At 41.4% G+C, this 15609-nt stretch overlaps 1 protein-coding gene across 2 annotated transcripts in view; it reads right to left on the minus strand.

Moving 5' to 3' along the window:
- The window catches only part of PARN (poly(A)-specific ribonuclease), a 161590-nt gene that overhangs the window by 112648 nt on the left and 33333 nt on the right, over positions 1–15609 (minus strand). For both annotated transcript variants that reach the window (XM_036827224.1, XM_036827225.1), the window contains 4 exons: positions 15241–15283; positions 14450–14525; positions 12307–12417; positions 11933–12002 (listed from right to left, as the gene is read on the minus strand). In XM_036827224.1, the coding sequence (XP_036683119.1) occupies positions 11933–12002; positions 12307–12417; positions 14450–14525; positions 15241–15283 (300 nt within the window). The remainder of the gene's footprint in view (positions 1–11932; positions 12003–12306; positions 12418–14449; positions 14526–15240; positions 15284–15609) is intronic.

The following is a 15609-nucleotide window of genomic DNA, read 5'->3' on the forward strand; positions in this document are numbered from 1 at the left end:
CAGTGTTTATTCTGGTGTCTTGCCCAAGCAAAAGGAAAATCCTCCAGCCTCCAAGCTTCTCATTCTTCCACCTAGAGACTCAGTATTTCAATAAATGAGTAAAAATTTGCATTTGCTCATCTGCTTTCATCAAGACTACACTTCTCTTCCTAAAAAGCTTTACCTCAAAAAAAAAGACATTTCCAAGTAAAACTGCACTCCTCTTATACCATTAAAGACTGGAATACAGAAATGTCGAGTAAAATCTAATCTCAACACAATTTGAGCAGTGAATTAATTTGTACCTCACCCCAAGTCCCAAGCCTTCCAAAGGAAAATTGAAACCTTTAACGACGGCCAGCTCTACTGTACTTGCAAATGGTCTTGGTATTTCCTTCAGGGCACAGCAGTAAAAGCACTTCATAAGAACCTTGTATGCAAGGGCTCATCATTATACATATTTATGCGCTATAAAAAACTAATTTTATCATCCAGGGTAGGAAGCATGCAGACATCTCTCACAGAATAAGCTCATTTGTTTTGCTCACTAAAGCCCTCGTGTAAAATAAGAGGGCAACCGCTGGCTACAGGAGCTTTACTGGGGCACCAGGTATTTCCATTTCACGCAGGGGGTGGGGCGCGTGCAATTTCCATCTAGCCACTTTATGTTTTGACAAATACAGCATTACCCGACATCTGTCCCGAAGCCAACTCATGTCCCTTCTCAAGCAGAGAAATAACAAAAGCAACAAGGAGGGGGGAAAGAAAGGAAAGAAGAAAGAAAGAAAGAAAACCAGCAGCTCATGTAAACAGTCTCCATCAAATGAACCATATCAAATTACATCAAATAAAAGTGTTAAACTAAACCTTGTACAAAGGCAACGTCAGCAGGGCCTATAAAACAGCAGATTGTAAAATGTCAGAGGAAACCAGTCCCCCACAATCCAAGGGTCAAAGTCAACGTCTTTTAGAATCACTGCTCAAGCCAAACACAGAGAGAAAGAAATCTTTCAAAGATACTAGCGTTATCTCTTAAGAAAATGTGCCACTAACTGTAGAACTGTGTCTTTTAGAGACTGCTGCTGTGGAGGAAGAATCCATTCCCAGCTGCGGACAAACCTGGGTTATCCCTGACTCTGCGGTTTCTGGGGCCCTCAGCAGATGGCCTCAGCTCTCAAATGGGGACACTATTACCTACCCCCTCAGGGCTGCTGTCAGAAATTACAGTCAATGCGGGTGAAATCCTCTGAACCGTAGAAGATGTTCATTGGAGAAGATATTTGGTAGCTAGTCTAAATTTCTTAGAGTACAGCTAACCCTTTTTTAAAAAATATTTATTTATTCATTTATTTGGTTGCACCAGGTCTTGGTTGCGGCAGTCAGGCTCCTTTGTTGCAGCTCCCTGCCTCCTTAGTTGCGGCATGTCAACTCTTAGTTGTGGCATGCATGTGGGATCTAGTTCCCTGACCAGAGATCGAACCCAGGCCGCCAGCATTGGGAGCGTGGAGTCTTATCCACTGCGCCAGCAGGGAAGTCCCTCACTGCTAACCCTTGAATCTTATAAATTAACTGTTAAATAGTCTTGGAAATAACTATTACCTACTTGTTCATAGCCAGGGCCAAAGCAAGGCAAGGAATACCTAAGAATGCTGACTTCACTACCAACATGTCTATTCAGTGGGCCTCCAAAATGATATATCCACATTCTAATTCCCAGAACCTGTGAACACTGCCTCACTTGGACAAAGGATCTTAGCAGATATAACTAGAAATTAGGTTAAGGACCTTAAGATGAAGACATACCCTGAACTATCGAAGTGGACCCTAAACGCCATCACAACTGTTCTTATAAGAGAAAGGTAGAGGGAGACAGGACACACAAAGAGGGGGAGGCAATGGGACAATGGAGGCAGAGATTGGAGTGATGCAGCTGCAAGCCAAGGAGGGCCAGCAGTCACCAGATGCTAGAGAGACAGAGCCTCTGGAAGGAGCACAGCTGTACCTATATCTTGATTTCAAACTTCTGGCCTCCAGAACTGTGAAAGAATAAATTCTGTTGTTTTAAGGCACCTACCAAGCTTGCAATGATTTGTTATAGGAATCATAGGAAACTAATATGATCTCCTGCTATGGAGGAGGCAAGCTGTTTAAACAAATATCCAGGGATTGATTTTTTTAACCTCAACAAATTACTTGTTTATCGTTACGATAAACAAGTTATTAAGCCAGAGGGACATGTACTTTAAAGCAACCAGAGCAAATACAAGGCTAGAACGGGCCCACATGTGGACAGCCCCTGGGGGGCCCACAGGGCTGGCATGCCAAGTAGAGGTATGTGGAGTGGGTGCCCTTTAAGGTTTCTCTAAAAAGTAGCCTTTTGACAAAGCCACGGTAGCAGCTTGCCTGATAAATCTTTTGGCAAACAAGATTGCAAGGCAGAAATTAGATAAGGCAAAATCAGCTTGAGGCAAGCACCCCCTTCCATGGAGAAGTCAACAACTAGTTTGGAAACAAGCACTAAGTTCCCAGTATTGAAAAGCCCCACATTAAAGGCTTCAGGATATTATAATGTGCCCTAGACTTGCCTTGTCTTTCACCTTTATGAAACTCAGTGTACTAACTTTCAGGGCAATCAAACCAAGCCAATCCTTGGAGATTCTTTCCATCCTAGTAATTTGGGAAACCCAAAGTAAAATGAACATGAGTTGGGGCAAAATAAAGGGCTTTGGTTAAGGGATAGGAGGATAAAATACATCCTGTGTACCAGGGAAAAATACATTCGGTAAACTAGGGAGCAATTGGCTTCAAGTCTTCCAGAATCTGGGAGGCTGCTCTAAGCGTTCGTAATAGTGTGATTTTTACTCTTCATGGCGCCTGACTCCAAAATTTGCACAATTTGTAAGAGGTTGAGAATGGACTCCGCTTCTATTAAAAGGCTTACTCCCTAGACTCTTAATAATTAAGAAGCAGCGTCCAGGGACTTCCCTGGTGGCGCAGTGGTTAAGAATCCGCCTGCCAATGCAGGGGACACGGGTTCGAGCCCTGGTCCAGGAAGATCCCACATGCTGCGGAGCAACTAAGCCCATGAGCCACAACTACTGAGCATGCACTCTAGAGCCCGCGAGCCACAACTACTGAGCCCGCGAGCCACAACTACTGAGCCCACGTGCCACAACTACTGAAGCCCACATGCCTAGGGCCAGTGTTCCACAACAAGAGAAGCCGCCGCAATCAGAAGCCGGCGCACTGAAACGAAGAGTAGGCCCCGCTCACCGCAACTTGAGAAAGCCCGCGTGCAGCAATGAAGACCCAACACAGCCAAAAATAGTAAATAGATAGATAGATAGATAGGCAGTTAGATAGAAGCAATGGGATAATATATTTTTTTTTAAAAAAAGCAGCAGCATCCACAACAGTTCTAACTGGTTTAGGACGAGTGATGAGCTATGTTCCCTATCCCTGGTTGGAGACCCATTTTTGGTAGAACCGAGAGGACGGAGGACATTGCTCCTGTATTCAAGCACCATTAACATAAAATTAAAGGACAGCTAATACCGAGTTCTTGGGAAAGCCAGCCCATCGGAAAGGAAGGGTCCCATAATCAGCACTGCTATTATTTGCCTCCGTTCTGCCTCCCCTGATCTCCTCGCTCTGGCATGACTGGGGGCTCCAGGGGAAAAGGACATGCTCAACACAAATGCTCCTGGTGGCAGACGAATGCAGGAGGTGTCCGCTTCACTCTGCTGCTCCCCAGTCACACAGCCTCACCAGCACCGAGGCTCAGCGCACACGAGTGCGACCAACACACAGAGACGTACTCTCTTCTCATTCACAACCCAGCCTCGCTGCAAGACCTTTTTAAGCAAGATACGAAAACAGTTATGAAGTGCTTTCTTAAGAGGACTTCTAGGTCACTGTTCTCTATAAAAAAAGATTTTACTGGCACCACACACTTCTGCCTCTTTCCTCCTGTCAACACAGAGAGACTGTCACCCAAGGATCTGAGGTAAGTCCATACAGCCCGCTCTGTTTATCTACCACTGTCCCCAGTACCGGGAAAAACGAGATTCACGTTATCTTCTTGGAAGTTCACTGTGGTGACGGTCACAGCTGCACTCAGCACAACCGCTCCACGCCATGTCCTATGCCAGCAGCCTGACCGACGGGGCTCTGCAGCCTCGGGGCGGCCCCCCAAGGTGGATGTTTACTACCCCCACTTCACAGAAGCAGACCCGGCTTCAGAAGGCGACGTAATGAGAACCCAGGTGGCCCCCACTGAGGCCCCTGCTGCCTTGCCTGTGAGCAAACCTTACGGAGGGTGTGGCACCGCTCCCCAAAACAGCAAAGCAAATAGAAAAGAAAAATCCTCCAGGTGTTTGCAAAATAGCAATCGTTTTAATAGATTAAGATCTCACCGAATCAATGAGTTGCTCAAAAAGAAACAGCTCACAAAGGGACAAATTTATAGAGACAGAAAAGTAGATGAGAGGTTTACCTAGGGCTTAGGGGAACGGGAATGGGGAGTTACTGCCTGACGGTTATGGAGTTTGTTTGGGGTGAGGAAAAAGTTCTGGAAATAGATAGTGGTGATGGTTGCACAGCACTATGCATGTAATTAATGCCACTGAATTGTACACTTAAAAATGGTTAAAATGGCAAATTGTATGTTACATGTATTTTACCATAATTTTAGAAAATGCATAATGTCATGTACCCAAAACCACTGAATTGTACACTTTAAATGGGTGAATTGTAGGGTATGTGAATTTATATCCCAATAAAGCTGTTTAAAAAAATAAAAAAGAAAGAGCTTTCAAAGGGTCACTTACAAATGTTATTTCTTTACTTTCCTCTCCCAGTAAAATTCTACAACTGAAAATGCTACCCAGCACAAAGACTGGGATATGACCATATGCCTCGGGGGGAAAATAACAAGCAAAAAAGATGCGCATGCAAATCTTCTCCCTGAGCACCATTTAGTTACAAGCATGCTTTTTCCTCCCCTCCCTCCCTTTTCTGATCAAGGCTCATAATTGAATACAAAGCCCTACTTATAGGGGGTGTACAGTACTAAAGGCACGATTACATGGTATTTTCTATAAAAACAAAAAGCTCCCAGCACTTGGTCAAAGAAGCAGGTCTTCAAAGTATAAACGTCCCCACAGCAGTGACAAGCTGACTGAGGCCCACGACATGCCAGGCACTGTGCATTTTACATACATTCTCCCATGTCACCCTGACAGCACACCTATCAAATGGGTACCAATGTTCTCAACTCCAGATGAGGAAGCTGAGGCACGGGGAGGGTAACTTGCCCAAGGGGGCCCAGGTCTAAGGAGTGGGGCTGGGATTCAAATCCAGGTACCTGACCCCAGAGACCACAACTGCTCTCTACTACATGATACCCTGAAGTGAAGCAGTTCTACTGTAGAAATTAATCAAATGATTTTAACATGTGAAATGCAAATAGAAACCAATTATGTGGTGCACTGTGACACTCACAGCTAGGCTTCCCAACAGCACAAACTGTGTTGTAACTCTTGCTTATGTTGGGAAATTGGAAGTCTCATGGGGGGAATTACTGTAACACTTAAAACAATAGACTTTATTGATAAGCAGGCTGAACAGGATCTCAGTAAAGACACATTTGCTCCATCACCCAGGATGCTAAAACCCAACGGCAACTGCTGGGAACCAGGACAGATTATATAGCCTTTTGCCCTCTTGTGGCTCCAGTACCTTCTGCTCCTCTGTATGAGGAGGGGCAGGCAGGACACGAGAAGGTGAGGTGAGGGCCTCCCTGCAGGGGGTCGGGCACCACTCTCGTGGGAGACAAGCAGGGTCTACACTTCCGGACACGTGGGTCGCCTGGCGAAGGGCAGCTGCTGGTAAATGAGGCAAATAAGCATGGGTCTGTCCAGTACCAGTGAAAGAAAGGAGGTTCAGCGCAGATCTTAAGTATTCTGTTTTCCTACAATCCTTCAGTTTAAAATCTCTCTGATGTTAAATACAAAGCACATGCGGATTGTAAGAAAAAAACCTGCTGCTGGAACATGATTGTTTTCCACAGAGGAAAAGGGAGAAAGTATCGGTGTGCTTTATTTCAGGTGCCGCAATGATTCCTCCGACTCTACACTTATCACTGTTTTATATACCTATACAACCTTCCATAAATTGCTGTCTTCATTTGAATAACAAAACTCTTTAAAATGCTCCATATCAAAGCAATCTTGCTCCCATTATGTACCAATCTGACATACTTCATCATCATCTGATTTTTCATAAGCAAACACTAAAAGGTGAGTACAGGAAAAGTGGACACTTCACATTTGCTCCAGTTTTATATCTGCATGGTAACAAATTTTCTTCTCTATCATGAAACTAAAAACATAAAATACATTCTGCTACCACATCTATTGTTTTGAATCTCCCAGTGTGTTAAATTCTCTTGTATTTCAAGAAAGGAAAATAATATATGCTAGCCACCTACTAAGTTCTAGGAACTATCAAAAATCCTTTTGCATCTCATGCGACCTTTATAATTTCCATGGGAAGGGAATAGTTCCACCCCTGTTTTTACAGAGGAAGAAACAAATTGTCTTACGGCTTGTTTCCTCACCTACAGCTTAGATAGAACATATAGCATGTCATCCCAGGAAGACCCAGATTTCTTCAGGACTCCTGTTCAAATTCAAAACACTTGTGTCAAGCACCAGGCAGCCATCCTGTACAGTAAAGTGCAGGCAGTTCTTCCTTTTTAACTCCACTACTAGAAATTAGCCAAAATAAGATATGTGCTCATTTCCTTCCTCCTTCTAAGAACTGAGGTAAATAGAAAATAACCTTCCCCCAAAACCCTTCAGAAAAGGTTATCTACAAAAGAGTTCAAGGTGTCTTGCAGAAACAGATGGCTGTTAATAAAACGTTAAGGCAAAAGCCTGATTTTGTGCTTTCTGTGGTGCAATAAAAAGTAAAAGCAGAGAGTATTTTTAGCTCCTTCTGGACTAAAAAGATTTCACCAAAGGCTCTTCTCTAAGTCTGGTTTTCCATGCATTGATGAAAACTGACCAAGGTCATAAAAGAAGGTAAACCACTTCCTGAGCAGAGAGCCCATGACATAAAGGAAGAGCAAAGTGCACACAGCCCATCATCAGCAGTGGTCTCACCCTGATTTCCGTCGCTCAGCAATCTTAGGACTTTCATTCTGAGTCCAAAAAGGAAGGGAGAAATATGGGAGGTGCCAAGGCCGTGAAAGAGACAAATGGTACCATGTGAAGTCCTGCTGGGAGATTCTCCTGGACAAACAGGGCTCAGAAAGCACCCTGTACTGCACTCAGTCTGCATTCTGCTCAAGCACCAACTGTCTCGGGATCTTCTCAATAGTTGACTCAGTAAAGCTTCCCCAAAAAGCACACCTAACACAGTCAGATGCTAATTTAGAATAATGAAGAAATAGGTGGAGTTTATCTCCCCTCAAGGTCTACTTTTTAAACATAAATCTGGTGAGAGCAGAACAAAATATTATTTGCATGTGTAACTGTCTCATGTCCATCCAAATTTATATTAGGGCTATGCATGTTTGGTTAAGCTGACATTGAGGAAAGGCTGGTGCCAAAACAAATAAACCCTCAGAAAAATTTACAGATTTTTCTAAAACCAACCACTTGAGATAACATTGATGGCAATTGCTGGATGTTTTTCTACAAGGGCAATCTTGAAGAAAAGTAATAAAATCAAGGTTTAATGTCATAAATGAAACCTGCATTTAAGTAAGAATGAGGTCAATATTAACATAAAAAGAGATGTCAAAAGAAGCAACTGCTTTTCCCACTTTCTAAATGGGTTAAGAATGGATGGCTGACTATGGAGAACAGTATGGAGGTTCCTTAAAAAACTAAAAATAGAACTACCATATGACCCAGCAATCCCACTAATGGGCATATACCCTGAGAAAACCATAATTCAAAAAGAGTCATGTACCACAATGTTCATTGCAGCATTATTTACAATAGCCAGGACATGGAAGCAACCTAAATGTCCATCGACAGATGAATGGATAAAGAAGATGTGGCACATATATACAATGGAATATTACTCAGCCATAAAAAGAAATGAAACTGAGTCATTTGTAGTGAGGTGGATGGACCTAGAGTCTGTCATACAGAGTGAAGTAAGTCAGAAAGAGAAAAACAAATACCATATGCTAACACATATATATGGAATCTAAAAAACCGGTTCTGAAGAACCTAGGGGCAGGACAGGAATAAAGACGCAGACGTAGAGAATGGACTTGAGGACACGGAGAGGGGGAAGGGTAAGATGGGACGAAGTGAGAGAGTAGCACTGACATAGACACACTACCAAATGTAAAACAGATAGCTAGTGGGAAGCAGCTGCATAGCACAGGGAGTTCAGCTCGGTGCTTTGTGACCACCTAGAAGGGTGGGATAGGGAGGATGGGAGGGAGATGCAAGAGGGAGGGGATATAGGGATATATGTATGCGTATAGCTGATTCACTTTGTTATACAGCAGAAACTAACACAACACTGTAAAGCAATTATACTCCAATAAAGATGTTAAATAAAAAAAAAAGAATGGATAGCTGTACTTGACCAAGCTATTCCAACATAGAATAAAAACAGTCCTTATTTTGCACTTCAAATCCTGCTGGAATTTTTTTTCCCTTCGAAGATGAAGATTCTTCCTTTACAGATGGGGAAAAATAGAGCAAAAAAATCAAAGTGGCCAAGAATTTTCAGGGCAATATCACAGGAGGATTCCTCAATCCTCAACTATTTTTGATATGCATCTAGGTTTCAGCAAAAAATAATCTGAATAGACACAAGTCCCAATTTAAAGTGAAGTTATGTGTTTACTGCCCAGTTCTTCTGAGTAATATCCTTGCACATAATTAGCAATAACAAATTGATCTAGAAATATATAAAGTCTTATTTAAACTTTTAAATCAAAGCCTATTTTGACTGCTCTTCATTTTGGTCACACAGATGACTGATAAAACTAGAGACAGCCCCTATCTAACCCAGTTTGTATCCATCACTTGATTTTATTAGAAGCTGGTTTTAATGGAGAAGCAGGATTGTTGTTTTAAATATTTAAACATGAGTAAACATCTCCCAGTTGGAAAATATTGTTAAACAACGAACTTAACATCAAAAACACAAAAATGCAGGACTTCCCTGGTTGGTCCAGTGGTTAAGAATCCGCCTTCCAATGCAGGGGACGCGGGTTCGATCCCTGGTCAGGGAACTAAGATCCCACATGCCACGGGGCAACTAAGCCCGCGTGCTGCAACTACTGAGCATGTGAGCCACAACTACAGAGCCCGCGTGCCACAGCTACAGAGCCCACGTGCTCTGGAGCCCATGCCACAACTAGATAGGAGCCCCTGCACCACAACGAAGAGCCCACGCGCCACAACGAAAGATCCGGCATGCCACAGTGAAGACCCGACGCAGCCAAAAATAAAATAAACATTAAAAAAAAAAACAGAGAATAGGCTAGGTATAGAGGTCGAGATAAAGGTAGAGATAGAGGCAGAGATATAGAAATAAAGAGACATAGGTATAGACATGTATTTTTTTCACTCTGTCATGCTACTTGCACTGCAGGTTAGTGCAGATTGGGGATTGGATATCTTTTCATCATAGTTAGTAAGAAACCAAGGTTATTAATGAAGCACCCACCAGTCTCAAATGTTGCTGACTGGCATGCCAGAAAGAAAACACATCTCAGGAGGGTCTTTTACTAGGAATTAAATATTTTGGCCCAGAAGTGTCATGTATCTGATAACAACTCACTGGTCAGAAGCAGCAGTAGTAACTGCATTCAACCAAAAGGTGGACAGGATTTACAGTCTTACCATAAACCCGAAATGGATTACAACTGGAAGTACTTAACAGCAGCATAATTGGCTACCACATTGTGAAAAGCTTCTTGATACTTTCCCATTGTAAGTTTTATTTTTGTCTTCTAAAGATACATCAGAAGAAATCTACCAGGCCCATCTTGGAATCTTATAGATGTTAATTGCAATTAACTGAAAAGCTATGGCACATTGAGTTGAACTATTGTCACAGAATTTCTGTATTTTATATCCTAGATGAGTATTTAATCTTTAAGGAACATAGCCTACCATGTCTTCTAACACATAGCTGCTTTTTGTTGGTTTATTTGGTTGGTTTTTTTGTTTTCTTTTTTTCTTAAGTAGCTCCCAAGTTTGTGTGTGTATTGAGAGTTGGTGGGGCTAAACCATCTTTTTTTTTTACTCTTTATTCCACTTCATCTGTGCAGGTTTCCCCCGTACTTATTGGTGTTTTGTTTGTTCATTTTTGTTTTGTTTATTGATGATTCTCTGGAATTACCATACTGCATTGTTTCATCTGGATATTTAACAAGACACTTGTCTGTTTTGTTCTTAATTAATTCAACAATGCATATTGTGCCTTTCTATTTTGGCAGCATTTGTATAGTGACAGGATATAACATAAAAAACTTTCAAAATCCCGTGCCCTTACAGTACACATCTTCATGAGGGAGACAGAAAAAAAAAAAAAAACAAACATAAAAATGCAAGGAAAGGCCACGATCCAAACAATATTTAGTGTCACCTGCAGATTCCATAGTCAATGACATAACTGTCTTTCCTAAGATTTACAAAGATAAACACTACCCCCAAAATTAGAATTAAGAGCTAAGAAAAACCTATTTTGAGCTGGATAGACAGCTAGAACTCAACTGTTAGCAGAACTAATTTCCCATGCAGAAAAATTCAACTTAATTTTCAATATACACTACATTGTTACCCAGTCCTCTTTGAAAGATGTTTTGAAAAGTCAAACACATTTACCTCTGAACTTCCACAGAAAAGAAAAACGAAGATTAAAAAAATAAGAAGCCACAGTATGATAAAATTCACTAACTCAGACTACACAAATTCCAAGCCTATAGGAATCCAGATGGTTGGAATTAACATCTGTCTCTGCAGCATGTCACCTACAAACAAGCACTGTGATACTGGTATTTATACAGACTCTGAAGGAGACAGCATTCTTACTCGGTACAGCACTGATGGAAATGTAAAGTGCTGCATATAATGTAAGGAAATGATGTAACCAACCCAACACTGAAACAGTTCTTTCTCTCAGTGGTGGTGATCGATGTGGGCTGCCCTGTTCTGTCTGGCTTGCCCTCAATCTCCTAGAACCAACCCTATGAAGAGAGCTGGGGTAAAGACGAAGGTTTAGGGCTCTGGCACGGAGCCAAACTGTGGCCGGCTTGAGGATCACATCCATAACTTTAGCCTCAACTGTGCCAAGAAAGCACAAACCGCACTTTGAAATAACTGTCTGAGATTCTTTGGAAATGCTCTGAACTTAGACGTTTCCCCGAATCACAATGACTTCCTCCAACAATGAAGGTATCCGAGCAAGCTTTTACTTCATTGGATCCATTTAGATGAGGGCTCGGGATGCAATGATAATCAAAACTTCTCCATAGATTATCTTAAAAGCCATCTGTGTAACCAACATCATCTTAGAAAGAACATTATTTAATCAGATAATAATGCAAGCATAAATAATAATCTCACACAGAAAGCTTGTTAGCGGTAAGTTAGGTCTGACTGTGTACACAGACACATACACACAGTCTCCCTTGTGAGTCATTTAAATTCCAAAACCACCAGTTCTTTGTCTTGGAAGAGATGTGCTACCTTCGATAATGTTTTCTTTCTTTTTTTTTTGCCAATATATTTAATAAATTATTTTTGAAAAGGTCAATTTCTATTTTTCAAAAAACATCTGAGTCACCAGAGATGAAAAATATCTTATCTAAAAATGCCCTAGACCTCCCAATCACCCTTAATAGACATCCCAGATACTGGGCTCTTCCACAGTGAGAGAATGCTGGGGGACTGGGACCCTGATTACTTACTTGTTATAAAAAGGTTCGATGAGCTTTGATCTGGCAGACACATGAATCTTTGGAGGACTAAGAAAAGAACCTAATGAAAAAAAGCAGAATATTATATACAGTCAAGTAGACAAAGCCTGAAAAATATCTTTAAATCAATGGTATGGTTCAGCAAGGGTAAAAGGTACTTATCCAGGCCAAGTACACCACAGGTAAGTGGTGATGGTTCTCCCCGTGTACTCTCCATCCCCCGCCCTAACATCCTCCCCCTCCTCCCACTCCAACCTCAAAACCCTCTCACTTCTCACTGGGTGAGTGGATCCCAGGGAAAGGGCAGACAGGGAAGATCCACTCTGGACCACGGTGTGTCTAACAGAAACATGTACAGTGAGTACCTAGGTAGTTTGCCATGGAGATGAAACACAGTCCTGTGATATAAGCATCATAGCCTGCCTCGTGGAGCTGTTCAGAAGCTGTGTCATAACTTGGAAAACCTTCTGCACTTTCTAAAGAGGAAAAAAAGAAAAAAAAAAAAAAAACAGTTTTCCCAAGATCATCACAAATCATGAAGACCGGTAAGTGCACTGCCTTGCCAAATCCAAATGGCATTAGTCTGTGCTGCAGAAACATCCTAAATAGGCAGAAAGAAAGCTATCTATTTCTAAATTCTCTCCACACAAGACCTTGAGATAACAGAGTCACTGAAAACAAGGGCTTTGCTCTAGACTAGAGAAATGCCTCGGTTACATTATCAAAGACTCAGCCACAGGCCTCGCAACTGCACGCAGGTGGGTGCTATTTACAATCACGCATAACTCGCTCTGTGACAATGATTCCTCTTCTGATTGGGACGCAACAGGTATTTCAGAGTAATGACTAACAGCATGGCCTCTGGCGTCCCACTGTCTGAGTTTGCATCTTTGCTCCACCACTTATTTGCTATGTGATCTTGGGCAGATCACTCCCCCTCTGGGCCTCCATTTTGGTAGAATGGAGATGATAATCAAAGCTCCCTCATTAGGCTTTTGTGAGGATCAAATGAGCTAATATAAGTAAAGCTCTTACACTGTGCTTGGTACACGGTAAACGCTCTGTAATTGTTATCTGTCAATACCCCAGGTAACCCTCCTCAAGAGCAAAAGACTCCAATCAAGATTGGCAGCTCAATTCAATACTATCCTTTACTATGTCTCCAAGCTTACAGATCTAAAGATGAAAGCACAACTCTAAGTCCAAAAATAGATCAGAACTTGCTGTAATGCTGCCCTTGGAACGTGGGGCCACTTCATAGGAGAGACCATTTTATAACATGACTCTTTGGTCACACTGATATACACAGATGCTGAGAGAATCAGGTCTAAGAAGAGAAAGCTGCTTTAGAGTAAACTCTCTACCAGAATATTATACGGAAATAATAGGATAAAACTATAACTCATAGATAATTATTTCCTAGAACCATTCTGGAAATGAATATCAAAAAGGTTACAACAGAATCAAAAGCATGAGTGGAAATTAATAATGAAAAGGCTATAATTGTTTTTACGTCAATACAGTGCTCTTTAAGCAAGAATTCTTTAACCTCAGTAAGTATCAAATATTAGACTTTAAGCTTAAAAAAAGTCTTTTAACATGAGAGCCAACTAAGTCATAGCCTCTACCCTGCCACCAGCTGAAACACATATTTCCAAAATCAATTATTTCCATTATATAGTTAGAGAAAAGGTCTAGGCTTTCTCCCCTCCACCAACCCCCCCCACTCTTTTCTTAATTCCTTTTTTGGACCATTCCAGAAAGGGAAGCAAATAACTGTAGCCTTGGCTGCTTTAGTACCTTCCATTGTCAATTTCTGAACCATCAGTCCTGTTATCAAGGTCTTGGGAAGTTTGCAGGCTGCAGCTAAGGGAATGTGAGTTACGGTATCAAGCAGCACAACTAGGCTAAGAGGAACCAAGGAAGTAACACCTGGAAGGTTCACCAAATACCTGGGTAGGGGCCATGGCCAGACGTGGCAAAACATCTCTGCCCCCAAGAAACATTCCTCCCTTTTTGGTTTTCCTCACTGCTGCTGTTGGGTGCCTAAGCCACCTCTGAAGGAGGAAGGGCTGGGGCCCCTCCTTCCTCATCTGTAAACCCAGTTCTTGGGCTTTCCTGAGACAGAAAGCATATTTTCACTCTAGCCCTTGCAATTAATCACCAAGTTTGTCTCCTCTGAAACAAAGCACCATAAAAAAGAAAGACACATCGAGATTAGGGAGAATTCCAAGCATTAGGAAATAAAAAGCCCTGAAGCTTCCATTGCTAAACGTCTCAGTGAACAGGCTACCCAATCCTACTCACGTAAAATAGATGTAGGATTAGAAGACCACCTTTACCCAGAAAACAGTAATTCAACCCAGGGCATGAGCAAGTTAATTTAGCCAAAATCTACAAATGTACAATGTACGTAGTTTCTAGAACAGTTCCACCTTTCTTCTAGGATAGACATCCATAATTATCACCAAGAGTTTGGGGCTTTTCAGGATCATTTTATATTCTTACCAACTTTAGGAGGGTTGAAAGGTGTCTCTTTTAACCGCTTTTCCAATTCCGCAAGGGATGTGTTGTTAATGATATCCTGCAAACCAGTAAGCAGAGAGTGATGAGCCTTCATCATCTCAGCGCAACATACATTAAAGAGATTCACTGAGTGTCAGGAAAAACAACAACAACAACAAAAAACATCTTGTACTGCCCCCTTGTGTTCTTTAAAGAAACACAGGAGTTGTTTTTTTCAATGTGAAAGAGAAACAGCAAGTTTAATTTCCACCATATGGAAAGTACAGCCGTATGAAAGGTTTTTACAGATGTGTTAAATATCTACAGAACTCTGGCCAGAAGGCTATACTGTTCTGGCATTCATTTCACTCAGCCATATAAAGTCACTTCAGAAAGTAGCAAATGATTATACTTTTATCTGAATTCTCTTGATTAAAATATATATCCAAAATATGTAAAATAAGGAAAAGAAATGAAGGAGTGTATGCATGTGTAACGTATTCAAAAATACATCATATAATATTAAAAATTTACATTCAGAAAGAATAAAGGAGAAAATAAACCCCACAATTCTACCACCCAAAGACAACTAACTGCTATTCACATTTTGATATATTTATTTCTAGTCTTTTTCCAATTTCCTTTTTCCTCTTTTGTTCCTTTCTTTCTTTTCTTTTTTTTTTGGGAGGGGTGGGGTTTGAAAATGACATTTCAATAGACCAGAATTCCAAAGCTCTTCGTAGTAATTCAGAAAATTTCAAACTATAGCTTGATAGTTCAGATTTTAAAAATACCTTAAAAGGTTGTGTGCTGGCCATCAATTTTGTATCCAAGAGTCTAAAAGCAAAAGAATTTTTAATAAGGTAAACAAAATGTATAGCAATGTTCAAAATGTATTTTACCCAAATGAAAGTCTTAAAAGTGGACAGAGGAATTAAGCACATCAGCCATTCCAACCTAGTGCTGGCATCTCTGCTACCTTAGATGAGGACTCAGTCCCCTCATCCAGGGACTTCATCAAGAGACTGTGGGAAAGTCCACACCCAGAGCACAAGTTCTAGATTTGCTGAGAGGGCATGGGCTACACTGACCTCAAGGGTAAGTTAAATATCCTCATATGTTTTTACATGGATCAAATACTGTTGCAGGTCTAACACTCTCAA

This window comes from Balaenoptera musculus, chromosome 15 (assembly GCF_009873245.2).
Source record: "Balaenoptera musculus isolate JJ_BM4_2016_0621 chromosome 15, mBalMus1.pri.v3, whole genome shotgun sequence".
NCBI lineage: Eukaryota > Metazoa > Chordata > Mammalia > Artiodactyla > Balaenopteridae > Balaenoptera > Balaenoptera musculus.